This window comes from Maniola jurtina, chromosome 16 (assembly GCF_905333055.1).
Source record: "Maniola jurtina chromosome 16, ilManJurt1.1, whole genome shotgun sequence".
Lineage (NCBI taxonomy): Eukaryota > Metazoa > Arthropoda > Insecta > Lepidoptera > Nymphalidae > Maniola > Maniola jurtina.
Window position 1 is genome coordinate 7,463,132 of NC_060044.1, and position 27,520 is coordinate 7,490,651.

The 27,520-nt window shown below is 34.8% G+C and overlaps 1 protein-coding gene across 10 annotated transcripts in view; it reads right to left on the bottom strand.

The window, feature by feature from the left end:
* The window catches only part of LOC123873234 (glycogen synthase kinase-3 beta-like), a 42,173-nt gene that overhangs the window by 12,597 nt on the left and 2,056 nt on the right, over positions 1 to 27,520 (bottom strand). For 3 of the 10 annotated variants that reach the window (XM_045917974.1, XM_045917972.1, XM_045917971.1), the window contains exons 1-2: positions 8,499 to 8,750; positions 8,275 to 8,337 (exon numbers count right to left, since the gene is read on the bottom strand). The exons of 2 other annotated variants lie outside the window; for them this stretch is intronic. In XM_045917974.1, coding sequence (XP_045773930.1) covers positions 8,275 to 8,337; positions 8,499 to 8,640 — 205 coding nt within the window. In that variant the 5' untranslated portion in view covers positions 8,641 to 8,750. Of the gene's footprint in view, positions 1 to 8,274; positions 8,338 to 8,498; positions 8,751 to 23,329; positions 23,802 to 27,520 lie in introns of those variants that run through there. 5 more of the 10 variants (XM_045917973.1, XM_045917976.1, XM_045917979.1 and 2 more) reach the window with 3 other exon arrangements.

Here is a 27,520-nt window from a genome sequence, read left to right on the forward strand (position 1 = left end):
ATTAATTTGATGATAAAAAAGATGTACTTAGTAGATACAGCAAATAGTTGCCTACCTAATGACTCTTTTACATAGTACAGTACATATAACGACATTATATACAGGTTTCTTGTCTTGATAATTTATTTCAGACATAGGTTCTATTAATATCGTTAATTTGTTGCAAGTTACATAAATCGATAAAAGAAATCAGTTAGTAAAAGTTTACTACATAGCTAACTTAAAGTTTACTTTAAAAAACTATCACTCCATCCATGTAATTGTAAATTATTCGCAAATGTATAATAATTATCATTTGTAGCTGTACAGTAATTTTGTATTGGAACACTCAACACATTACTGAATTATTGTTTACAGTGTTATGTCAGACAAAATTATAAATAGGTATTTTCAATGTTTGGGAAGGCACTTGTCCCTAAGGTTGGGTTTCCTAGTTTAGAGGTCAGGATTTCTTTTTTTTAACCATGACTAATATTCTCCTTCCCCTCCAACTAAGAGTAAAGCTTGCGCTAGGAGTAGGTACAACAATAATGCAACGGGTAGGGTTAACCGCCGATCTTTCGGATTTCAGTCCGCTCCTTTAACCGTTGAGCTATTGAGGCTCTAATGATTTAATGATTTCAATGTATTGTGTACTGTATACGTTTACTAATAAAGATTTCTAATATCTATTTCAAAATGGTTTATAGTTTAACTCGGAAAAAGTCTACAGTAATCCAATCCAAAAATTAGTCAAGGTAAGTGAGAAGGTAAGCAGTTATTCGTAAGTTGATCCATACCACTATTATAAAGTGTGTGTCTGTCTGCTAGGCTTTTCACTGCCCTGAAAATCGTCTGTTTTACCAATACTGATGAAATTTGGTACAGAGATAGCTTGCATTCCGGGGACGAACATAGGCTACTTTTTGTCCCGGAAAATCAGAGTTCCTAGCGTGATTTAAAAAAACTTGAATTCACGTGTACGAACTTGGTATCCAGATAGATTGCATCCTGCAAATGGACATAAGCTACTTTTTATGCCAAAATTTTAAGAGTTCCCACGAGATTTTTAAAAACCTAAATACATGCGGACGAAGTCGGAAGCATCATGTAGTAAACCATTAATCACGGATGTCCTGCGTGAAAGTAGTGGGTAAACTTAGTATTACATCGAGAAGTCCTAATTAACATAATTGTACCTAGGTAATAATTATCACATTCGACTTTGCAATACGTGTAGAAATCTTTGTTTATACGTTATTACAGCATATTTCTCTCAATAGAGGGTTGATTTTTCAATCGCCAAATAAACTATAAAGTAATGAATGAATTTGACATTCTGACTTTACTATACGACAAGTGTAAATTAAAAATTTTCAACACCCCCGACAAATCATTTTCAAATAAATAATTATGTATATCTAGGCAACGTCCATCTTGACAGCTTGACATTTGTCAATTGACACTTGAATATTATGAACCTAAGGGTTATCTAACCTTCTTTTCTACAAGAAAACTAGAAAATAGCTGATAACTTTTAAACGGCTGAACCAATTTTTTTGGATTATAGCTAAGAACACTCTCGATCAAGCCACCTTTCAAACAAAAAAAAAGTAAATTAAAATCGGTTCATTCGTTTAGGCGCTACGATGCCACAGACAGATACACAGATACACACGTCAAACTTATAACACCCCTCTTTTTGGGTCGGGGGTTAAAAACTGTAAAAACGTCTAATATTAACCTCAATTAAAAGTTATTTGGCAAACATTTTTAAATAGCATAAAATCTGAATTAATTTCCGAAATAATGAACCTTTCATGAAGTAAGCGTAGTTTTCGATACGAATTTCGAGCAATGAACTTGAAGCTCATTCAATTACACGCACGTTTAAAGTTTACAATAATGGAGCTAATTTCATATTATGGACAGATCACCTCACTATAAAGTTCCTATTTATAGCAAGCACTGTTTTCTTTTTTTTCAGTAAACGCTGTACGTTGATAGGTCAGTGAAAGGAAACGCAAGCTCGACTACAGTGTGCACTCATGCATGTGCATGATGGGTTTATCATTCAAACACTTTGAACATACTTTGAATAAAATAACCCTATGAGTAAACTATCAAGCACCCATTTATTTGTAGTTAACACTTTTTATTTTAAAATACTGGAGCTTTTTTAAAATCATTTAGCTGTTTTGAGCGACAAACTTTCGGATATAATATCAGGTACATACATATAACAGCTAGAGAACACCTCGACATTTACTCCTCATCTACTGAAATTTTCCTTCCGAATATGGGTTAGGTCTGTAAAAAACTTGTGATATTTACTTAAATAAGGTTTTTATAGCATTTCGGCAACCAAACTAGATCAAGGTGCGCCCCAATTTTCGCGTCCCCCTACCGCACGCTCCCTATAGTCTTGCAAACATAAATCTTAGTAGGTAGAGTCAACCGTAAAATATGGAATTGTACGAGACGCGAGTCTAATTTGTTGCAGAAAGTGTGACGGAAAAGAAGGAAATGAGCCAGAAATAACTTCGGAATGTCTCCTTAATGTCAAGTCGATTTTTGGCCCCGTGAAAAACAAAATATAAATACATTTTCTAACAGCAATGCCACATGATGTAGGTACGAATAGATGCTGCCTACTGGTTACCCCAGCATCCATACTTCCAAAAAATATTATATTATGCGAAAGTGAGTACATACTCACTTTCGCATATATAATATTTTGAACATACTCATAAGGATTGGCTGTCTGTTACCTTTTCACGGCCAATCCTTTTAACCGATTTTGACGAAAGTTGCATAGGCAAAGTTTACTTTTATGCCGGGAAATCAGAAAGTTCCCACGGGATTTCTACAAAACCTAAATACTCGTGAAGTCGCAGGCATCATTTAGTATTTTTATAACTTACATTTACAAAACCTACAATTTTAAAGAAAATCCATTGACAGTCAAACACAAATTCAGCTACTTTCGAACATTATTCGCTAAGAAACCATTTAAATTAATTTTTGAAAGACAAGAGCCTATAAAACCTTAGTAAATTAATTAATCCTTTTAATTTATAGTTCCGTACTTGGGTAATTATTCCAACATTTTTCACGATAAATCGAAAACTATTCTGCATAAAAATAAATAAAAATCTGTTTTAGAATATACAGGTAAAGCCCTTTCATACGATACTCCACTTGGTACAGTTATCATAGTTTGAAAATTGAAACACATTTTAATTTTTTTTTTAATGATTTAACCGCAAATTCATAATTTCCGGATTTATTCCTTTAGTTGTGCTATAAGACCTACCTACCTGCCAAATTTCAAGATTCTAGGTAAACAGGAAGTACCTACCCTAAAGGTTTTCTTGAAAAAATTAAATTAAAAATTTAAAAAACCCCCGACACATAAACCTCTAAAAAGTAAAAAAATAATAGGTAAGTATGTATGGGCCCTTTAAGAATAGTATAAATAGTAAAGTTTTTATCCAAGCGCTCGTTGCGCCAGGGGACCACTACCTATCGTAAACTATGAAAGTCATCTGTTGTAGAAAGAATAGTCTTTAGCGGTCCCCCGACGCAACGAACGCTTGGATAAAAACTTTACTATTTATACTATTCTTAAAGGGCCCATACATACTTACCTATTATTTTTTTACTTTTTAGAGGTTTATGTGTCGGGGGTTTTTTAAATTTTTAATTTAATTTTTATTTCACGCTTTTTAAACTTTTATTCATAAATTACCGTTTATTTGTGCCATTCTAAAACCCAATTTCTATAATAATATAAATCCAATAAGGCAGCTAATATCTCTTCAAAAGTAACATCAATGTTATGTTAATTATACGTTCCATGAAATATTTTTGACCGAACATCACTAAATCAAGAATTATCTGAATGACTCACATAGTTTAACACGACCAAAACGAAATATCTCTTTCTGACATGTCGTTGCTTTAAAAATGTACCCATTTTACGTAGTCGTATAATAGTTTGCTTTTTTTAAGATATACGATTAAATTGAAATCGACTTTCATCCGATGAAATAAGGAATAAAGTGGATTGTATGTCATTTTGTTTGTTATTGCATGTCAAATTTTTATTTGACATAACTTTCAAAAACCGGTCAAGTGCGAGTCTGCCTCACACATGAAGAGTTCCGTACAAGTTTTTTTTTATGTAATGACAATTCAGTTGTCGGATTTTTCTGTTTACTTGGGCCACAGGAGTAGAGTGCTTGGGCTATAAGATATTGCTACCTGCCTTTCATGATTCTACGTAAACGGGAAGTACCCAATTTATAAGTTTTGATTCTCTTGAAAGATGACACACAGACAGACAACGAAGTGGTGAAGGAAAACATCGTCAGGAAACCTGCATGCTTAAGAGTTGGCCATAATGCTCCCTCAAAGGTGCGTGAGGTCTGCCAATACGTGCTTGGCCAGTGTGGTAGCTTCTCATTCTGAGAGGAGACTTGTGCTCAGTAGTGAGCCGGCGATGGGTTGATCCTGATGATGATGAATTTTAAACGTATTTTGTCAAAGTAAATAAGCTGAGTTCAAGCAGATAAAATATAAAGAAGGTGCGCCTAATGCATCATCCAAACCTGCGCGACAAAGCGACTACGATGCGGGAACCTCAGCCGCGCGGAGGGTCATCGCCTCCTACGATATTTAATGGTGCCATGCACACCTACGCGACTACATCTTTTTTTTTTCTACAGATACCTAATGAACCCTAAAAATAGTTTGACTATGGTTTGGGTTTGGGTTGATTGTTCGTGGCCTTTGGTTGACTGTTGGATATTATAATTGAATTGATGTTTTCTCGTTAAACTGTGATTATAATATTTTATAAATTAGAAACTCCGCGCCTACGATCCAAAGTATCGGAGTTTTCCAAAACATTATTTTCAAATAAATAATTATGTATCTAAGCAACGTCCATCTTGACAGCTTGACATTTGCCAATTGACATAATATTATGAACCTCTGTTACAATAGTGAAAGATCCCAGGGCCACCAGCCGTCACGTATTTTCTGACGAACGAAATGTGGACGATTGAGTAGTGTTAGTATGTACTAAGAACGCATGCCTACAGACCTGCTAGCTTGCTTAGACGGCCAATTTTCAGGTATCAGGTAATCAAGGTACATAAAAACATTACTTACCTCATGTAAATTCTTCAATTTTTTTAATTTTTAGCTGATTTTTTTTTATATTAATAATTAATTGACATAAGTAAACTATAAGAGAGTGAGAGAGAAGTCAATATATCCTAATACATGTCTTACTCAGTCTCATGCGCGTAGATAATGATGCCCTCGCGCTCAAACCCACAGAGGCATTAAAATTGAATTTAGGGGATAATTGGATCTGGATCGGTCTGTCTTCTTGTAAAAGGTTTTAAAATAGTTGTCTGGTGGACATATATAAAAATGGAGCATCAGAATTTACGTGCAGTTAAGTAATTACTTATTTTGGGAGCTTTAAAGCGTCTGCAAAGCAATACGGCCGACGCGGGAAGTGTCTGGAAGTATTGGCGACATATTTTTAAGGATATTGCCTAAAATATACGTAAAAATCAGTTTGGAGAATTAACGTGAGGTAAGTAATGGTTTTATGTACCTTGATTATCAGATACCTGAAAATTGGCCGTCTAAGCAAGCTAGCACGTAGGCTAGGCATGCTTTCTTAGTACTTACTAACACTACTCAATCGTACATATTTCCTGTGTCAGAAAATACGTAACCTCTGGTGGTCCTGGGATAAAAGTAATAAGAAAACCAGAAAAGAGCTGATAACTTCCAAACGGCTGAACCAATTTTTTTGGATTATAGCTAAGAACACTCTCGATCAAGCCACCTTTCAAACAAAAAAAACTAAATTAAAATCGGTTCACTCGTTTAGGCGCTACGAGGCCACAGACAGATACACAGATACACCGATACACAGATACACAGATACACAGATACACAGATACACAGATACACAGATACACACGTCAAACTTATAACACCCCTCTTTTTGGGTCGGGGGTTAACAAACACGACGGACGGACGGGCAGTCAGACAGACAGACAACAAACATTTTACACAAAGGTGAGTATGAAAGTTCAGGTAACCTTTGCAAGCCATAAAGGGAATGAAGTAGATACATTACATTAGATAGCCACGACGATAAACAAGGGTGTAGAACGCTTGAGGTTGCGTCAACATTCAACAAGACTAGTTCAGGGTGTGGCATGAACCTTTCGGTCAGACTTTGATGGATATATTGACCACGTGGTTAGTGATAAGAAGCAAAAACCAAACTTTCAAACAACTCTCTCAAAATTTAGTAACATCGCATTAGGTTTTATATTAGTTAATACCACCACACGCACCACCAATTACGTCGATGGTTGATTTGTACTACTAAGTTACTATGTAAGCAATTAGTGTTTTCTTTATGTAGGCTCTAAGAAAATTCTCACACAGTAAATTAGGAAATCTTAAGTCCTAGTCTTAAGGAATTTTGAGGTCACGATAGTGTTGTTTTATAGATGCTATTACAATTTAAAAAACTCCACTTTCCAATTAACCAAATAATAAAACAGGTTCGGTATTTTGATAGGTTAGTTTTTCAGTAACTAATTGGTGGATTATTTGAATTTTAAACTATAGATAAGACTACATGATCCTTTATAGTATTTAATAGCTACAGCCCGAGAATCCAGTTTAAGTTACAATTATTAAACTGTTTTGGTACCTTACTTTTTACACTGTTTTAATTGAAAACTCAAATATGGGTTATGGAATGATCAAAATAAATACATACCCACTAATAACAAACCCAAATTATCTAGTCAAATATAATGAAATACGCATACGTAGGTAATCTATCCATACCTAATAATATGATAAATGCGAAAGTGTTGTCTATCTGTTTGATAGCTTCACTGCCCATTCGTTTACAGATTTCGACTTTTGGTTCCGGAAAATAGAAGAGTTCCCAAGAGATTTTAAAAACCGATCCGTTTAACCGATTTTGACGTTTAGTACAAAGATAGTTTGCATCCTAGAGATGGATATATAATGATACTTTTTATCCCGGAAAATCAAAGATTTCCACGGGTTTTTAAAATTATACCTAAATCCACGCGAATAAAGTCGCGGAAACCATCTAGTAGGTAGAATTAATTCCATTTTTGTTTCCAGCTGGAGATACGAGCAAACGAAATGGAGGTACAATATTATATGTACTTAGCTAGGTATCTAATTTATGTGAATGCGTGCCCATCTTTTGAAAGCGACTGGGAAGGGAGAGAACGCTTTTGACCTACAAAGTGGAAGCCTCGAGTTTAGGTACCACAAGCTCGATTTAGATGGATCGATCTTGTTAACTCAGAATTCAGAACAAAATGTTTATCTAAAGCTGTTCATTTTCAGCAAAGTTAATAAGATGTAGGCTAAGTAACTTTTAAATAATGATTTAAAATATCTACGACATACAATCAAGTCAATAAGTATCCATAATACAACCATAATAGCATTTGATACAACAATAATTATTAAGTTAATTAATTATTCAGAAAGTTCAGAAATTGATCTATCTCATTAACGCAGAACAATGTTTACTACGTTATGGTTATCTAAGATTACTTTTCGTTTTTACCATTTATGTAGGCAATTACCTAATTGTAAGTAATTAATAAATAATGATTCAAAACATCTAGGTACCTAAACTATCTATGGCATGTAGAATAAAATCCAGACTATAGTTAATAACGACATGGGCTATTAAATAGCATTTAATAAAATATAAGCTCCACTTAGGAGTATATGGATTGATCCAGTTTATTGCAGAACAATGTTTATATCTATCTACTTACGACGTAAAACTTTTTCTAAGTTACTTATATTTTAAACAACTTTAATTATTAAAATGTTCAAAATCAGTGTTTTGTTAATAATTTACACGTCATGACATGACTTGGATTATCACTCATCACTTCTTGAAATATCTTTTACTTAAACCTAATTCAAAATAATCTTACTGGTTAATACACCCAAAACTTTAAACACTACAAAATCAGGAACACTTACACACACACGACGAAAACACTAATGAATGAAATGAGATGACATTAAGAAATGATTGAAGCTAAAAAAACGATAATTTAGAAATTATAGGATACTTGCTAAAATAAATTTGATACATAAATAAATGTGTAATGTCATGAAAATGTGAAAAAACTAACATCTATTTACAGCCGAGCTAAAGTGTGTGCCACATCTAGCACTTACGATGCGAGGCGGCAGGTTTCTTTTCCGAAGCCAGCTCGGTCTTTTTAGGTGTATCCACGTCGCCTGTGTGCCGCGGCAAAACACAAAAGCAACATTAGAACATTCAAATGGACAAACATGTACGAAACAATAGACTAATAATGAAATGAGTAGAGGCCATGATGAATGAACCGGGAGACCGCATCGAACACTTTCATTTTGCGAAACAGTCAAACGAAACTCACTGATGGTACGCCGCAATTTCTTAAAACAAGTGGAAAGGCGATCACGAGCTCTGCTCAATTGGCCACTTTTATCGGCGTCAACTAATCGTAGCAGAGAGGGTTCGGAGCGGGCGGTCACCTCGCCTACGGGGCGAAGGCCCATGGTCGCGGGACCATCGGAGACTCTCAAACTGTCCAGACATATCGGGCCTCCGGGAAACTCCAGTTTGACGGAGGATCGCACACGAGCGCGCGTCGCAGCAAACTGCCGGCAAACTGCGCGACCAGTGTTGCCAGTGGCAGATAGTCAATTGTAACACGAGACATCTCAAAATGTAACATTTTCACGAGAAAAGTAACATTTCCTTATTTTTCGTGGAAAATAAAAGTAATAAGGTGCACAGGTTAATATGGCACTTTATTATACAAAAATTTAAACAGTTTTCTTGTCCCATTAGTTAAGCTTAAAAAGAATCGTAATAATAATTGTTGATTGAATAAATTGACTGCTGATCCTGAAAAAGAAAAACAAATCAATATGTAAAATAATAATATAACAACGGATTTAGAAATGTCTTTGAATAGCTATAACTTATTTTGTTAATCAATTTATAATACAAGTGTAAATTAATAATTTATATCACCCCAACAAGTGAAGGTTACATTAACTAGAAAAGAGCTGATAACTTTCAAGCGGCTGAACCGGTTTTCTTTGATTATAGCTAAGAACACTCTCCATCAAGCCACCTTTCAAACAAAAAAACTAAATTAAAATCGGTTCATTAGTTTGAGAGCTACGATGCCATACACAGATACACACGTCAAACTTATAACACCCCTCTTTTTGGATCGGGGGTTAAAAAGATTAAAATCGTCTTATATCGGGCGATCTGGCAACACAGGACTGTTTGAGTTTGAGAGGCTACGCACTAGGTGGACTTTGTCTGTGTAGCGTTTGATGGCGCGCGTGTGGTGCCTTTTTGGAGCGTTTTTTTTTTTGTTAAAAGTGGCTGGTTTTTGTGTTTCACTGGCGTTTTTGGTGCTAGAACCATGCTGGAACTAACTGGGAAGCGCTCTTAAGGGGCGCCGTGCGTATGTCGGCGAGCGCCGGCACAGACGAAGTCCTTACTTATATAGTTTCCCTAACTTGAAAATATCTACAAACTTGACATTGGCTAATCTTTGTAAAGCCAGACGAGAGAATAAAAAAAAAACGCACTAGGTAGGTACGCAGTGAACAAAATTACGCGGGAATTTCAAATTCGTTTTGTTAACTGAACAATACTAGGTAGGTACCTAACTACTTACCTTGGTCTCAGCAAAGAGATCGATAGATTCGATAGCAAAACTCAAATTTTAGGTTACGCCGGCCGGTATCTACTCAGCTCGCTCTCATTCCTGTAAAGAAAACCGAAGTTACCTACAACAATAACTAAGTAGTAAATAGCTAAATGAACTTCTGGAAACTAATGTGACTTAATAATAAGATGACAGTCAATACAAAAACAAACTGCTTTCAGTTGCAAATACTATGACTTTGTTTTTGCATTACTGATTCCCTAATTAGTTAACTACTTACTTATTTACTTAAAACTACATTGTATACAACATTTACTTACCAAGCAAGTAGTGTTAGCAACACATATACACAGTCGATAAGGATACCGAACAAACCAATCACTTTCGAATTTTGACGAAATAAAGATACAATTTTTTTTTGTACTTAGATACCTAACTACAATATCACTACCCCGCAACGAATAACTTTTTTTGTTTTCTCTCGTCTGGCTTTACACTGATTAGCCAATGTCAAGGTTGTAGTTATTTACAAGTTAGGAAAACTATATGTATAAGAATGGACTTCGTCTGTACCGGCGCCCGCCGACATACACGCGGCGCCCCTTTAGAGTGCTTCCCAGTCAGTTCCTTGGTCAGTTCCACCACCAATAAACACTAGCAGAACACAAAAACCGGCCACTTCTAACAAAAAAACACTCCAAAAAGTCACAACACGCGCGCCAGCAAACGCCACCACAGACGAAGTCCACGAATAACTATTAGCCAAAGACCTTAAGTGTAAGGTCTTTGGCCAATACAAAGTTGAGTCACAGAGAAAAACAAACAAAACACTTTTTTAATCACAGAGTAATTACAAAACAAAGTGAACTTAGACCAATAACTTAGAGAAAGTGAAATATTTTGGATGCGTTCCGTTTCACGATTATTTTTGGTTTGCTGGGAAAAATTTGAATATTTTTATGAAGTCCTAAAAGTAACGTAAAGTAACATTTTGAGTCGTGTAACATGGAGGAAACATGAGGGGGTCAAAAGTAACGTAAAATGTTACAAAAGTAACATTCTGGCAACGCTGTGCGCGACACCCCGCCCCGCACCGAGAGTACGCTCTACGGTCCTCGCTAAACTCATACAACAATGAGCTATTCAAACTTTGCAAGTACTCTCTGCTATGACTTGTACACTTAGATAATTTCTGCTAAAATATGAGAAATATAACGAAGCATGACTTTGTTCTGGGCCTGATTTCGTTCTGGGCCAACTTTATTGAAATCTACCAAGAATGTCCAAAAACTATCAGATTCAACGAGCCGATTTTCCAATCGTCAAATAACTTTTATTTGAGGAATAAATTTGACGTTTTGACAGTTTTTGTGTAGGAAAACTATAAGAAAACTGTCAAAACGTCATTATTTCTCGGATAAAAGTTATTTGACGATTGAAAAATCGGCCTTAGTTTACCAAAAATATCAAGGATTTCCAAAAACTAACAAATTCTCCATCAAAATCTGCCGCGTCTTTGTGTGTTCATTTGTGTGTATTGGTTTCGTTATTAGGGTTCCGCGCCTCATACTTGACCGGTTTTTTTATTTGTTAGCATTTTCCTGAAAATATACTGGCTCGATTTTAATGCGATTTATCTAAGATCCTGCATCCTGTATGTCTGTCTGTTTCTGAGTGCCCATTTAAATAGATGCTTTGTTGTCAAGGCTCGTTTATTTTTTCTACCAGGTTTAATATTACCCTTGAAAACTATTGAAATCAGTACACAAAAAATATTTTTCAAGGCAGTTTTAAAATGTTAAAAACTTAAAATACATTATAAAATAATAACAAACATTTTAAATACAATCCAATGAGTTGCTAATTAAAATAAAGAAAATGTTCGCGATAAAAGCACTATTTGAATTTAATTGAACACAAATGTAGACGTCATTTAAAGATAACACGACATGTTATATTCCTTTCAGGCTTGATCAGTATCACAAAGCACGCGCGCGTGTTCATCTCTTTATACTGTTGCTGATAATTTTGTCGTGTGACGTCACTTATTGTCAAATCACAATACCTATACAAGTGTTAAAAAACTACGTACACAAATTCTCAATCGTAACCAGTGAAATTTACAAATATCTCCAGATCCGTTTATTAAATCTAAAAATACAAGTGTAAATTAAAAATTTATAACACCCCCGACAAAGTATCTGAGTTTTCCAAAACATCATAAATAATTATGTACTAGATGACGCCCGCGACTTCGTCCGCGTGGATTTAGGATTTTTGAAATCCCGTGGGAACTCTTTGATTTTCCGGGATAAAAGTAGCCTATGTGCTAATCCTGGATATTATCTATCTCCATTCTAAATTTCAGCCAAATCCGTCCAGTAGTTTTTGCGTGAAGGAGTAACAAACATACACACACACACACACACACACACACACACATACAAACTTTCGCCTTTATAATATTAGTGTGATCAAGGCAACGTCCATCTTGACAGCTTGACATATTTTGTCTATTGACATAATATTATGAACCTAACGGTTATGTAACCTTCTTTTCTACAAGAAAACTAGAAAAGAGCTTATAACTCTTAAACGGCTGCACCAATTTTTTTGGATTATAGCTAAGAACACTCTCGATCAAGCCACCTTTCAAACAAAAAAAAGTAAATTAAAATCGGTTCATTCGTTTAGGCGCTACGATGCCACAGACAGATACACAGATACACAGATACACAGACACACAGACACACAGATACACAGATACACACGTCAAACTTATAACACCCCTCTCTTTTTGGGTCGGGGGTTAATAAATATACAGGACCATGGTAAGACGATTTAGCTTAAATAAAATTGAAGGGTCTGTCTGTAATTTCGAAATAACTACCTCATATTAAGCTCATATGGATATTTGAACAGTACCATAATTACATTTTTATATAATATACATATACATATAATTACGTTTTTCAAATTTTTGTCTGTTTCAACAGGCTAATCTTCTATATTTTGACGGGACTTTCACAGACAAATAGAGGATTCACCAAGGAGTAACATAGCCATAGGCTACTTTTTAACCGACTTTCAAAAAAGGAGGCGTTGCGTTTTGTTCCTATGCACACCGAAATCTCCGAGATTTCTAAACCGATTTGCGTTCATTTTTTAAATCGATACTGAAACTTTGCGGAAACAAGGAATTCCCACGGAATTTTTAAAAAACCTAAATTCACGCGGACGAAGTCGCGGTCATCAAGTATGAAATATAAAAAAAGAAACTCCAGTTACACATATTACTTGCTAAGAGCGAACAATGTAGCTTAGTGCTGAAACGTGTATTGTTACATAACATAATAATAGCGTAATAAATGGTCATATTCTTTCCGACTATTACATAAATATGAAATCAAGCTAAACATCTTTGTTGATGAACTTTTAACGTACCTAGTACATACTTACTAGGTACTCGTATGCCACTGTGCGAAGTCACGGACGAATCAAGGGTAACTATTTGCTCAATTATTATTATTAGTACATAAGTTTTTAGTTTCGTGGTTAAAATAATTATATTGGGTCATATTTACATAACACAATTATTGTTGTAACAGAAAATTGTTGTTACCCGTATGCCGTTGTAGTAAATTATGCCAGTACAGAAACATGGAAAGATTATACGACAAGTGTAAATTAAAAATTTATAACACCCCCGACAAGTGAAGGTTACAGTAAATAGAAAAGAGCTGATAACTTTCAAACGGCTGAACCGATTTTCTTGGATTATAGCTAAGAACACTTTCGATCAAGCCACCTTTCAAACAAAAAAAACTAAATTAAAATCGGTTCATTAGCTTAGGAGCTTCAATGCCACAGACAGATACACAGATACACACGTCAAACTTATAACATCCCTCTTTTTGGGTCGGGGGTTAAAAATAAGGATAATTGAATTGAATGGTTAAAATGCTCACTTCATTCTCATTTGAACTGCGACTAAAGAAAGACTCACAATGGCGTAGGTAGGTTTTAATTTTCATCTGAGTTTTCGGAAGTAGGAATGTACGATTGAAATCTTAACACAAACTGAGACGCAGGTTTCGAATTACCAGTGATGATGAAATCAAAACTTTAATTGAAAGAGAAACTAATCAAAATCTCTCTCTATATCTGCGTCGTCTTTCTGGTCAGAATAACTAGGTACCTATCACATGCCCAAGATATTTAAACCACTCTCGTTCGTGAAGTCTTATATTAATTGGAGTTACATTGTATGGTAGTGATTTTTCTTTGGCCTGAAAGTCAATGCATTCATTTTTCTTGACATAGGTCAAGCCATGAGTTATGACTCATACTGTGGGCATAGTTTTCACAAATGTTCAATAGTTTCACTTAACCACAGATAGTTGCATTCAGCAGCACCATGTCGTAATAAACTTATAACTTGTAATCCTTCTTGATTTTCGATTTCGATTCAAAAATTGGAGAAGCCAATTTTCATTATGTAACGACAAGATCCATCAAAAATTTTGAATATAATCCGAAAATAAGCTATTCTATTATTTGCTAGTACTAAAATATTTCTAACATATGTGCAGAATCCACCTTTACAGTTTTAAAATCAATAATATATACAAAGTATTTGCTGGGCGCTAGGACTTATGACGAGTAGGCTTATAAGAACTCTAGTTAGTGCGGCATAACATATTATAGAACAAATTGGATTAGAAGTTTTGGCGAAGTTAGTTGGATTCTTTGCACGCGACAGACCGCGAGTGTCTGCCATTCGATACGCTTTCGCTTTCTAGCAGAATATTGATTGATCTGAAGCTGTGAAATATTTATTCAGCAAGCGTCACTAGGGTAACTGATCATTTTCTGAGAGTTTGCTTTCAAAAACCCTATAGTTATTTCATACACAAATGCGCCTACGTTTTCTCAACCTAATTGTTTAGGGAGACCATAGAGAATTGCTGCATCTTCTTTATGACTTGATCCTTACACATTTTAATAGTGAACTTGTGAATATCTCGTGGTTACTTCTCTCTAACTTTAGACTACCTCTATTAACAAGAGAAATAATCTCTTCTCAGATCTGGACTCGTTTGGAACCTTCCTCGCTATAGTTTTAAGTTTACGAAATTAAGTGTCACCATTACATCATTATCTTGCAAATTCAACAATTAATAATGCATAATGGTATAACTACCTAAGAATAAATTATTTGACTTTGACTCAAATTCTCTACCCCGAGGTAGAGGTTTAGAGTAAGATTTTTTACTTGAGGGGAATTTAAGTTGTGATTCAACTTAAATTCTCTGATCCACGGGAATACCTGTCGCGTCGTTCCTAGATATTATCACTAAAATATTGCTGTTTTCAGGAGGAAAATTATCGTAATCTATGTGCCACTAGTTTATCTCTTAACGAGTTGCGGAGGTCAGATGTCAATCGCGGTGTATAAAAACTGGCAGCATGCCTAATTTATTATTATTCTAATATAAGACAACCCTGGTAAAATACTATTATTACGGTAAATCGCCAAACGAACTTGTAATTTGGAACATATTTTGACTTTGCAAAATGATTGCTGATACAACTGAAAAATACAGCTGGCTAATTAAAGAGTCGTTTATGTAACGAATTACGACAAAGATCTTGTAATATGAGTAGTTCATTTCCTAGTCACAGTCTGGGCACATGCATTGTTAGTGGAAACCGACACCCTGGCTTACTTGTATGCTGCGTTGCATACACCAGCTACTTTTGATCGCGATCAAGGCAAAGTCGCAACCAACCGACCGACATAATAGTGGAAGGAACCGGTCACACCACTTCTGACGCATCATCACATACCTACGTCACGAATGCGCCATTTGTTACTACGCGGTGAGTAGAATCTTATTTGATAGATAGACGAAGCGCATGTACGCTCAACGTTTAACTAATTGAGCGATTTTTTTTACAATTTTGAATATACTAATCTAATATTTAATATGCATACAAACAAGGTCCAATTTAGTAAAATTCTTGCCGTCAAATCATAAATTTTGGAATGCACAGCTCTCCAAAATCGATAGTAGAGATCGTGTTTAAAGATGTTAAATTAATTAACCCCGAATAAGTAAAAAATGTCAATAAGTAACGTATTTACATAATTATGGCAATTATTATCATAGTTTAAGTAAGTAGTAACAGATTCGTACAGCATATAGATTGCGAAAGTGATTATCAGCATGGCTAAAATCTCAATTGTTGTGATTAACTAAATTCATGGCACTCTTGCTGCGAAAGTGCATTTTGGCCAATAGCAAAAGGGAGTTAACCATGTTAATAAACAATCAGAAGTGATTGCGATTGTCTCACTATAGCTTCAAATTACGGCAATCGATCTCCAGGTTTTTAAGAACCTAAACGAAAAAGTTGCCCTTCCGTCCCTTGTGGCATTACGTAATGATTGGTGCGCTGCCATCATCTAAGCCTTTTTACACTTTTTGTAATGGTGACTATAATTAATTAACAGTAACCGGAAAAGTATCCACTACTACCAATACCAGTATTAATTATTATCTACTGATAAATTTTATCAGAGTAAGCTACTTAACGTGCCATTCGAACTTCAGGAGCATGTGATGCAGATGAGATTACTTATTGACAAGTTGTTAGCAATTTCTAGAATCTACAAAAACTGAATGATGTATCATTTACGTCCTTGCATTTTATCTGATTTTAATCAGTGTTTTGTTATTTGTTGTTACAAGGCGAAATACCAGCTACTAAAGGAAGGTTTGTATGAAGTTAAATAGAAGCTTTAATTGTTTTCTGTCGAGCTTACGATGTGAGATTTTAACCTTTACGAAAGAGTATGGGAGACAGGTAATTCATAGTTTATATGAAAGTTCGTAATTTTGCAAGTCACATCCACCAAAAGCCCAAATTCCAATCATTTGGATTTTGGTTAAATATGAAGAAATACGTGGTTTAAGGATTTTTGGAAATTTAGACCCTAAAGGAATTTTTAGAAACTCCACCGTCGTGAAGCAGGGGCGGCGTCAGGTAAGCAGTAGTCTCATAGATAATTTAGCGCAAACTTATAAACCAAACAAGTTTGAATCTGATCAAATCAAAGTCAAACACCACTCGAGCAAAGTCGGTAACAAAATCACGTCTGTACAATGACATAAAGAATGCTTGATAAATCAATACTATGAGGGAAGACAACGGGGAATTTCCAAGGAAATTCTGTAAAGTGTCCTGAGAAATAGTTGCAAAATACTTAGGTAGATCATATATTTTAAATCTATGTTTAAAGATTAATATGTCTTTGTTTGTTGTTGTTTGTCCATTCCTATATTGATCCGATTGCAATGAAACTTTGTACAGTTTTTGCTTGGACTTGCGGGAAGGTTTCTGACATAGTACCTATTATCGACGTAGGTACCATAGATGGCATGTGAGTCGTGCATATACCTTGTTCATAGAAAGAGGCATCGATGAATTAATGAAACAGATGATGCCTGCGAATTCATCTACGAGTACGTTGATTCAGGTTTTTTTAATGCCATGGGAATTCTTAAATTTTCCAATTCAAACGAAGCCCATGTCCGTCCCCAGATCTCTTTACTGAATTTTCCGAATTGAAAAGCTAGCAGACAGACGGACACATTTTTGCAAATTTTATAATATTTAGTTTATGGATTAAAACATTAATTGGTAACAATTGTTTATTTGGATTAATTTTATCTACTGCAGATTTAATCACTATTATCAGCTAATCGTGTAATGTGCCAATTTAGACAAAAAGTAGATAGCTCTAGATATATGTAATAATATTATGTACATATTGTTTTTATGATGGTATTTATTCATTGTAAATTAACAATATGGCTTTTACTCAAATAAAATTAACGTCCAGGCTTATAAACTTTGTTGAATAATTACAATAGAACACGATTTTTGTTTTGAGTGGGTCATCTTGTGCGTAGGACATAAAGGTCGTTGACTGATATGATTTCACTTTTAGTCCAGTCAGTTCAATTTATTTCAGTTTTGAGTACAACAAAAGAATCAACGTCACTTTATGAAAAGTTAGTAAAATAATTTTAGGCAAAAATCCAACAAACATGAGACAAAGACATGCAACAAAGACGTCGTGTATGGAAAAGGATATTCATTCATAATAAGTGATAACAAAGAAATGCCAGGAACAAAATAAAAAACAGAATACTTAGGCACCATGTACGTACATTACAAATATTTTATACATATATTGTAGATATGTGTTAAATAATTGAACTAATAATAAATAAATAAGTCTTTATCTAGTCTACACTTATAATAACCATCTGAAGCATTTCTGTACATTAAAATAATATGGTAGGTATAGGGTACTTAAGTAATTTTGAAAAATTTAAGTGGTGAAATCATAGCCTAAAACAGTATTTTTTAACCCCCGACCCAAAAAGAGGGTCGTTATAAGTTTGACGTGTGTATCTGTCTGAGGCATCGTAGCTCCTAAACTAATGAACCGATTTTAATTTATTTTTTTGTTTGAAAGGTGGCTTGATCGAGAGTGTTCTTAGCTATTACTAGTTAGTTACTGTATAACCTTCACTTGTCGGGAGTGTTATAAATTTTTAATTTACACTTGTTAAAATTATTGTCTGTATGTCTGGGCACGCATCTGTCAGCTACCTTTTCAAGACCCAACGGTTAACCAATTTTGAGGAGAGGCACAGAGATAGGTAGCTTGCATATCAGATACGCACATAGGCTACTTTTTATCCGAAAAAATCAGAATTCCCACAGAATTTTTGAAATACCTGAATCCACGCTTACGACGATGTCGCGGGCCCATTTCGTTCATAACTAATAATATAAATGCGAAAATGTTTTTGTTTATCTGTTCCCTTTTCACCGAACTTGACGAAAGGCAAGGTAGCTTACATCCTTGAACCGATATACGATACTTTTTATCCCGGAAATCTACGCGGACAAAGTCACGGCCATCATCTAATAGGTACCTAAGAATATGCCTGGTGAATTGTATTAAGTAGGTAGGTATCTGAATTAAAAATAAACTTTCCGAAATGAATGACTTCTCCAATCAAGTTTTGATCTTTGCAGTGCCTTAACCCCTACTGGCAGTTGGAACGTGGTTCAAGCGGTTCTCCAGTGTTGATTGGTTCTTGAACTTGTTGGCGACCGCTACAATAAAGCCTTTTGAAAGACAAAACACGTCGCCCATACGCCAACTTTTGTTAACGCCACGAGACATTGTATTTTGTAATGTCTGCATTTCACACTTTTCTGTCATGCATAATTAAGAGTAGGTGGCCAAGGCCTGACTTTTTAGATGTAATTAGCATGCGTCTCTATGCCCAAAATTTAGGGTAAAATTAGCTAAGGCAATTGTCTCTTTTTAACCCCCGACCCAAAAAGAGGGGTGTTATAAGTTTGACGTGTGTATCTGTGTATCTGTCTGTGGCATCGTAGCGCCTAAACGAATGAACCGATTTTAATTTACTTTTTTTTGTTTGAAAGGTGGCTTGATCGAGAGTGTTCTTAGCTATAATCCAAAAAAATTGGTTCAGCCGTTTAAGAGTTATCAGCTCTTTTCTAGTTTTATTATAGAAGAGAAGGTTAGATAACCGTTAGGTTCATAATATTATGTCAATTGACAAAATGTCAAGCTGTCAAGATGGACGTTGCCTAAATACATAATTATTTATTTGAAAATGATGTTTTAGAAAACTCAGATACTTTAGATCGTAGGCGCGGAATAGTCCAAGAAAATCAGTTCAGCCGTTTGAAAGTTATCAGGTCTTTTCGGTCTTTTCTAGTTACTGTAACCTTCACTTGTCGGAGGTGTTATAAATTTTTAATTTACACTTGTTAATATTAACGACGACAGCTCGCACTAAAATAATCATGTTTTACATTTACCTACCTAGGTAGTTATTTTTTTTAGGGTTCCGTACCTCAAAACGAAAAACGGAACCCTTATAGGATCACTTCGTTGTCCGTCTGTCGTGTCTGTCAAGAAAACCTATAAGGTACATCCCGTTGACCTAGAATCATGAAATTTGGCATGTAGGTAGGTCTTATAGGACAAGTAAAGGAAAAAATCCGAAAACCTGGTTTCGTCACAAAAAAATGTGTTTATAAACAAATAATTAGTACCTACATATTTTCAATTTTCAAAGTAGGATAACTATACCAAGTGGGGTATCATATGAAAGGACTTAACTTAAACTTAAATAAACGAATATTTTAAAACAGATTTTATTTATTTTTATGCATAATAGTTTTTGATTTATCGGTGCGCGAGTCTGACACGCACTTCACCGATTTTTTTCCTTTTAAGATATGAAACATTAAAACACTCAGTACATAACTGCATCCAAACTCCAAAGTATACTTCGGTATAATAATATCTTTTTACACGCTTTTAAACCTATTGTTAATGACCTAGGTCAACGCAACTATGCAATAGTTCACGTTGCGGCATCAGCTGGTAGGTACGCTAAGCCACCTTCGGGTGAATTGTTTTTATTGCATGTCTAATGCGTAGTTGCGAGTTCTATTTCAGTACTGGTATTGTAGAATGAGGGACTTGTAATAATAATTATACTAAGCAGTGACCCATTGGTGTTACTTACATTTTCTTTATACTGCAGTTACTGTTTCAATTTACTTGATATCTGAAATTGTGATCGCGATAAAATAATGCAATATAGGTGCTAATTAGGGTCGATTTATTTAAGCGAATTTCTTAAAAACACAGCATATTGACTTCTATCTTCACCACGTAAAATTCATCTTGCGCAGATGAAGAATTCGCGGGAATTCGAAATTTTATTGCGAAATTCGAACGAAATAATTTTATTTCGTTTTATTTCTCGGTTGAAATTGATGTTTTACATGAGATAGAGTTCAATAATATGTCATGTTAAGAGGGCTCTCTCCGTCACTCGTTTCATACAATCGTAGTTCCAATTTCATTTGAATATTAAGCAACCAAAGTCCATGAAATTTTGCAGACATATTCTAGAAACTAATATCTATGTCTGTGGTTTTCCAGATTTCTGTCAAAATATTCGGTTTCAAAGTTACGCGGTCTTAATATTTTCATACAAATCTTTGAGCTCCTGTAATTTTAAAACTACATATTTTTAGAAAAATCTAAAACACCACAGACACAGATATTAGTTCCTACAATATGTCTGCAAAATTTCATGGACTTTGGTTGCTTAATATTCAAATGAAATTGGAACTACGATTGTATGAAACGAGTGACGGAGAGAGCCCTGTTAAATTTTAGAAATTTGTTTCAATTCGGTGCTAGTATAAATTGACCCTTAATACATGGCTAGGGACACCGCTGCCAAACCGAGATTGTGTCTTCAAAATTAAGAACTTGATGAACGTACGGAATGGTACCTTTGTATTTAAACTAGACTTGCAACGAATATTCGGTTACTATTCGGTATTCGGCCTATTCGGCTGCTTTTATTATATTCGGCCGAATACCGAATACTTAAATAATATATTTTGTCGTAGAGAAATAATTGGTAAAATGAAAAATTAAAATCGATTGATTACGTATATATTCATATTTTCATTTCTGTTATATTCATTTAAGTAGTCATTGTTGCATAACACAGGTACATAATCATCTTCTGAATTGGAAAAATGGAGGATTCTATGTATTTGAATTATTGTGGTAATCAAAATTTAGAAGGGTAAGGTTCTCATTTCTTTTATAATCATTTATTAAGTAGTCATTGGTACATAAAACAGGTACATAATTTAATCATTTTCTGTATTAAACAAGTTGAGAATTTTCTATGCATTTGAATTATTTTCATAATCAAAATTTAGAAGGGGAAGGTTATGGTGCAGAAAGACTAACTTTTCTGCATTTTTAGGAAGTAGTTTACTTCTTTTTTTCTCGTAGACCAACCCAACTTCAGAGCGATGAGTACATTAGAACAAAACAAAGGAGCGCGAAACAATAGTTTTTGGCGCTAAAATCCGGCCGAATACTTTTGCCGAATATTCGGCTATTCGGTCAGGGGCCTCGCCGAATATTCGGTATTCGGTATACTGCCGAATATACTATTCGTTGCAAGTCTAATTTAAACTACTTAAAATAACATTGAATAAAAGGACATTGAGACCACTATCTATGTGCTCCAACCATTTATCTCTTTACGACATGAAGCTAGATACATATTATATATAACTATACATAATATGTATGATAATAAATAATATAATATGATATGTATAAATAAATACAAAAAATCGATTGAAACGTTACACCTGTACGTAAATATATATTTCATTTCTATTGTTTTTATTTTGAAAGTTTTGCATTCAAGATATCATTAATCCGAATCTCTACTCAAAATACCTATATCATAATATCACATAACATAATATGTGTATGTATTACTTACATCTTATCTTGATATATTATACTAAAGTACATGTCGTATAATTTAGAACATCTGTCGTAAAATGTGATGACGATGGTTATCGTCAAGTATCAGTATTGGTTATTGGGATGCTATTACGCAAAAATATAAAATATTATAATTTATATATGCAAAGGTTTTTAATATAAATAAAAATAATAAAATGTAAGTAATTAAAGGTCTATACAGTGCATTTTGAGATCTCACTCGCTATTTTAGCTCTATGTGTCAACTGTCATGTAAAAAGGTGAACAGCATCTTTAAACTAAGATCTAAAATCATGCCAATATAAATATACATATTGGTTTTTAGGTCTTTTAAACCTAATTTATAAACTTTACACTTGCTGATGTAGTAGAGAATTTTTATGAGAACGCTCAACAAAACGAAAGTAATATGACCTAGGTGCCTACCTATTACTTAATTGGAAACAATAACTATGTTATGTAAATAATATTATTATCCTAATTTCATGGTAATGTTAACGCTTATCGTTATCACATATTTACTTAGGTATATTAAAAAAACGGTCAAGTGCGAGTCACACGAAGGAGGGTTCCGCATCATCGTACAAGGTATACCTAACACTCTTATGTAGAACATGCAAGTTAATAACGGACTGCGCCATCTTAAGTGATTTATTAAATTGATTTTTTCGTGAACACATTTTTTTTGTGATATAACGACCTACCTAACCAAAAATTCACAATTTTCGGATTTTTTTCTTTACTTGTGCTATAAGACATGCCTACCTACCTTTCACCTAGGACCTAGGTCAACGGGAAGTACCCTATAGGTTTTCTTGACAGACACGACAGACGGATATGCGGACAAACAGACAGACATTTTTTCTTTTGTGGTACGGAACCCTAAAAATAACTATGCCGACAGTAGGTGCTACATGTATATAATAGGTAACTACGCAGAATTAAACTAGATAACCAATTATTTAAATCAATTGAATTATACATTGTTACTAGCAAGAACTTCACAGAAATAGCCTAAACTCGAAATGCTAGAGGTTTTAAGACTAATTTGCTCTGGCTATAAATAAATTGTATAGTTAACACGAATTACCTAGTTTCTTTGATATAAGTGTGGTTAGATCAGTGGACTTCGTCCGCAGCCCAGAATCAGCATTCACAGTATACGTTCCACGACGTCGTAACATGATTAATATAAAGTGGATAATATCCGCACAACTTTAAATCACCATCAAACTTTTGACACTTAATCATGATCTTTCACACTTAGCACAAACTGCAGCTTAACTTGCGCGATCATACACGTAACATCACTATCAGTTAATCAATGAATTCGTTACTGTTAAGTAATATACAAAACATATTGTGCATAGTTTATAACTATTTCACAATCGATGCATATACCTAAGTGCGCTAATGGTAAGTGGGTTAACGGACCGATAAACAATTTAGCAACTAACGTGCACTGGCCGCGGCGACTACCTTTGCGACGCAAAAGTTTTGAATGGGCTGTGGGGCGAAAGGCGCAACCCAAGAGTACGTTGGCACGGTTATGACACGAATGGGATGGAAGCGCTCTTGCCTCGACCGCGAGATAGCGAGATCGCCGACACTTGCTGATAACGCGGGCGATAACATCGACAAGTGGTCATATCAAACGATACTAGAAACAAGCAGCAGATGTCACTGAATACTCTTTTCCGGATCACTTTAGCCGGCGATACACACTTTAGGTAGTGTGCCCGGAAAATGAGAACCGGCCAAGTGCGAGTCAGACTCGCGCACTGAGGGTTCCGTACTCGGGTATTTTTTCCTACATTTTTACGATGAATCAAAAACTATAATACATAAAAATAAATAAAAATCTGTTTTAGAATGTATACGTAAAGCCCTTTCATATGATACTCCACTTGGTATTGCTTGGTATAGTTATCTTACTTTGAAAATTGAAACACATTTTTTTTTAAATATAGTACCTATCTGCCAAATTTCATGATTCTAGGTCAACGGGAAGTACCCTATAGGTTTTCTTGACAAACACGACGGACGGACGGACGGACGGACGTACGTACTAGCTAATCAACTTGCACTTGCCTAGTTTTTGTCTGAACGCTCACATTAAGGGTGCAATATTTCATAGGATAACATTCAAGCTCACAACTTTGTGGACCTATAAAAGATTCAGTTGTAAATATAGGTACCTATGTAGTATGTACCCTAATAATTATTGTAACACTGCCCTCATTAGTAGGTAAGCCATGGAGCGTTAAACCAAGGTTGTGTGTCAGCTTTATCAAAAATTCAAACTTCGCGTCCTACAAAGTATTTAACAAGGACAGTCCCAGGGATGTTGAATTTTTAACTTATCCACATAGCGACAGGAGTATGCAGGAGTACATATATCCATACCTACCCATAAGATACATTTGGTTATTGTATTATTTAGTTTAAGCAATACTAATAACTAAGTCCCTAGTGCACTTAGGGTAACATTATTACCCGACTGCAGCAAAGCCAAAAGGAAGGGTTACGATTTTAGCAGTCTATGTATGTATGTATGTATCCAGATTTTGTGTATTCTACCGTAGTACAATTGATTCGTTGTAAAGGTTCGGGTGACATAGGCTACTTTCTATATGAAAAAATTGACCTAACAGATGTTACATCAAAAAAAGTGGGGAGTCTCCAATTTTTTTTTTTTGGCTATTGTATATGTAGAGTAGGATGTCAAATGAAAAATTTGAGTTGAGAAAATTTTGAGTTCATGAATATAAATGCTGCCATCTGCTTTAACCAATATTAACATATTGTTTTGATGCAATGTTAGCTTGTATCCCAGAGATGTACATAGGCCAGGATTGATCCCAGAAACTCAAAAAATTCCCTCCAATTGGATATGGATGGATGGATGAAAGTCAAGGGATAGAGCAGGTAGAATTTTTAATTAGGTGTGAAGTAATAAATAATTATGAACTAAATCAAGTTTTTTTTTCTTCAAACTAGTTATCAAATATATTTGCTTCTAACTAAATAATGGAACATATTGGTCACCAGGACCTTGCAATGACGCATTGTTTGGAAACGTACCCCTCACAGGTGACAATTGAGCACGTCAGCTACAACAGCAGGAAGCCACCACTGGTTGTTGGTAATAAGAAGCATACTACTTTGGATTGTGGAAATCCTGACAAGAGACGTCCAGCAGTGGATATCCATCACTTAAGATGTCGATTAACTAATACAACAAATGCATAGTATATTTTAAAATGACTGTGATACACAGACAGATTGTAAGATGGACTGGACAAAACTATAAGAATTCCTTGTTTTACATGGCCCCCTAAAAAGGTGAGCGAACTTATGCTCAAACCCAATATAATATAAGTAGTATAGTACCGACATTATCATCGTTAATCATCGTCATGGGTCTTCCCTGATCAAGAATGAAAAAGATTTGGACATAGTCCACCATGCTGGTCAAGAGCAGACTGGCAGACTTGACACACCTTTGAGAACATTATGGGGAACTTTGAGGCATGCAGGTTTCCTCACAATTTTTTTCTTGACCATTAAAGCAAGTGATATTTAATTGCTTAAAAACCCACATAACTCCGAAAAGTTTGAGGTACCTGCCTGGGATCGAACCCCCAATCTCCCCAATAGGAAGCAGACTTATTAACCACTAGGCTATCACAGGTCTCGTAGAACAAATAAAATTTATATTTAAATATAGGCTAAGACTACGCTGCATTTTCCTAGGACATAATGTATTAGTCAAGTTGCACCCTTTTATTATGTATGCAAATTGGTATTGATGGATGGCACAATATGTTATATGATATCCATAATCCATATTGCAATGATCACAGGTAATGATAAACATAAAAGTTGGATGCTTTTCTTAATCTTGTAGAGATTGTATGGTTAATGATAAGGTTTTAATTATTGTTGGATCATGTTGGTAACATCAATTGACTTTTAGAGTTCCCTCAATTGACTTTTAGAGTTCTGTACCCTAAGGATAAAAACTGGCCAAGGGCAAGTCAGACTCGTGCACCGAGGGTTCTGTACTACTCATATTTTTAGACATTTTGCATGATAAATCAAAAACTATTATGCATAAAAATACATAAAAATCTGTTTTAGAATATAAAGGTAAATATAAACCTTTTCATATGATACCCCACTTGGTATTAGTAATCCTACTTATCTTAATTTTTGTGACAGGGGCTCTTTCAAAAACTAAACTAGTTAGGAATATGAAATTGAATTAGGAAATGAATGAACAAATACTGTAAACAATGATAATGAACAATAAAATAGTTTGTAAGCTGTGACCAAAACAAATGAACTTTTTGAACTTTTACTTTTGAATGAACTTTTGAATAAAATTTTTTGGGTTTTTCACACCCTCAACAAAGAGATACCTATTCACCCTTGCCTTGCCTTGCAGGAATTTAAGTTATATGTGGCAGGGAACACGGAAGCCAGCTCTCCATCATACAGGTTTGTATCAGAAACAATAAGCAAGAAGACACATAAAAATGCAATGTTCACTGTTTCTCCCTATTCTGTGCTAGATTAGTGAAAGAGGAAAAGTTTGTGAAGTTCCTGAGTACACTCCTCAAACTATATCTGAAAAAATATTGAAAAGCAGGCATCATTGTGTTGGTGCTGAAGCTAAGCAATTTTGCCTGCATAATGATTGATCTCCAATTATTTTTTGAGTGTAGTGATCAATTGATTGTAATACATGGAGTTTACTTTTTTATTTATTTATTTATTATTATTGACATTAAAAAATATACAGAGAGTTTTTGTTACATTCAGCGCCACAAAAACCACAGTTGGTTTTACTGGGCACTGAGTTTATTAATTATAGCTATACAATAAAAATAAAATTATAGAAACCAGCATAATGATAAATTGGTAATGTAGGTACATAGTACATACTTGGCAGAGCCATCTCAGAGGTGGCAGCAGTACTCCATTGCCAGACTGAACCTAAGCCTGAAGTGCTGCTTTACCTTGATCAGGATACTAAGTTTTTTGGCAGCTATATTTTGAAAAGTAGGAGCCAAGCTGAATTTTGCAGTGAATAAAAACTCTTGGTTTTGTTGGCATTAAGCTTGTCTACAAAAACATCTTATGAGTGCATTGCAATACCCCAACATCTGTCTGCTCAAGAATTTCAGAAGTATAGGTTTGAGAACTGGACATGTATCTCAATACCCAAAGATGCCGGGTTTGAATAGTTGATGTGAAGAAAAGTTTCCATAAATAA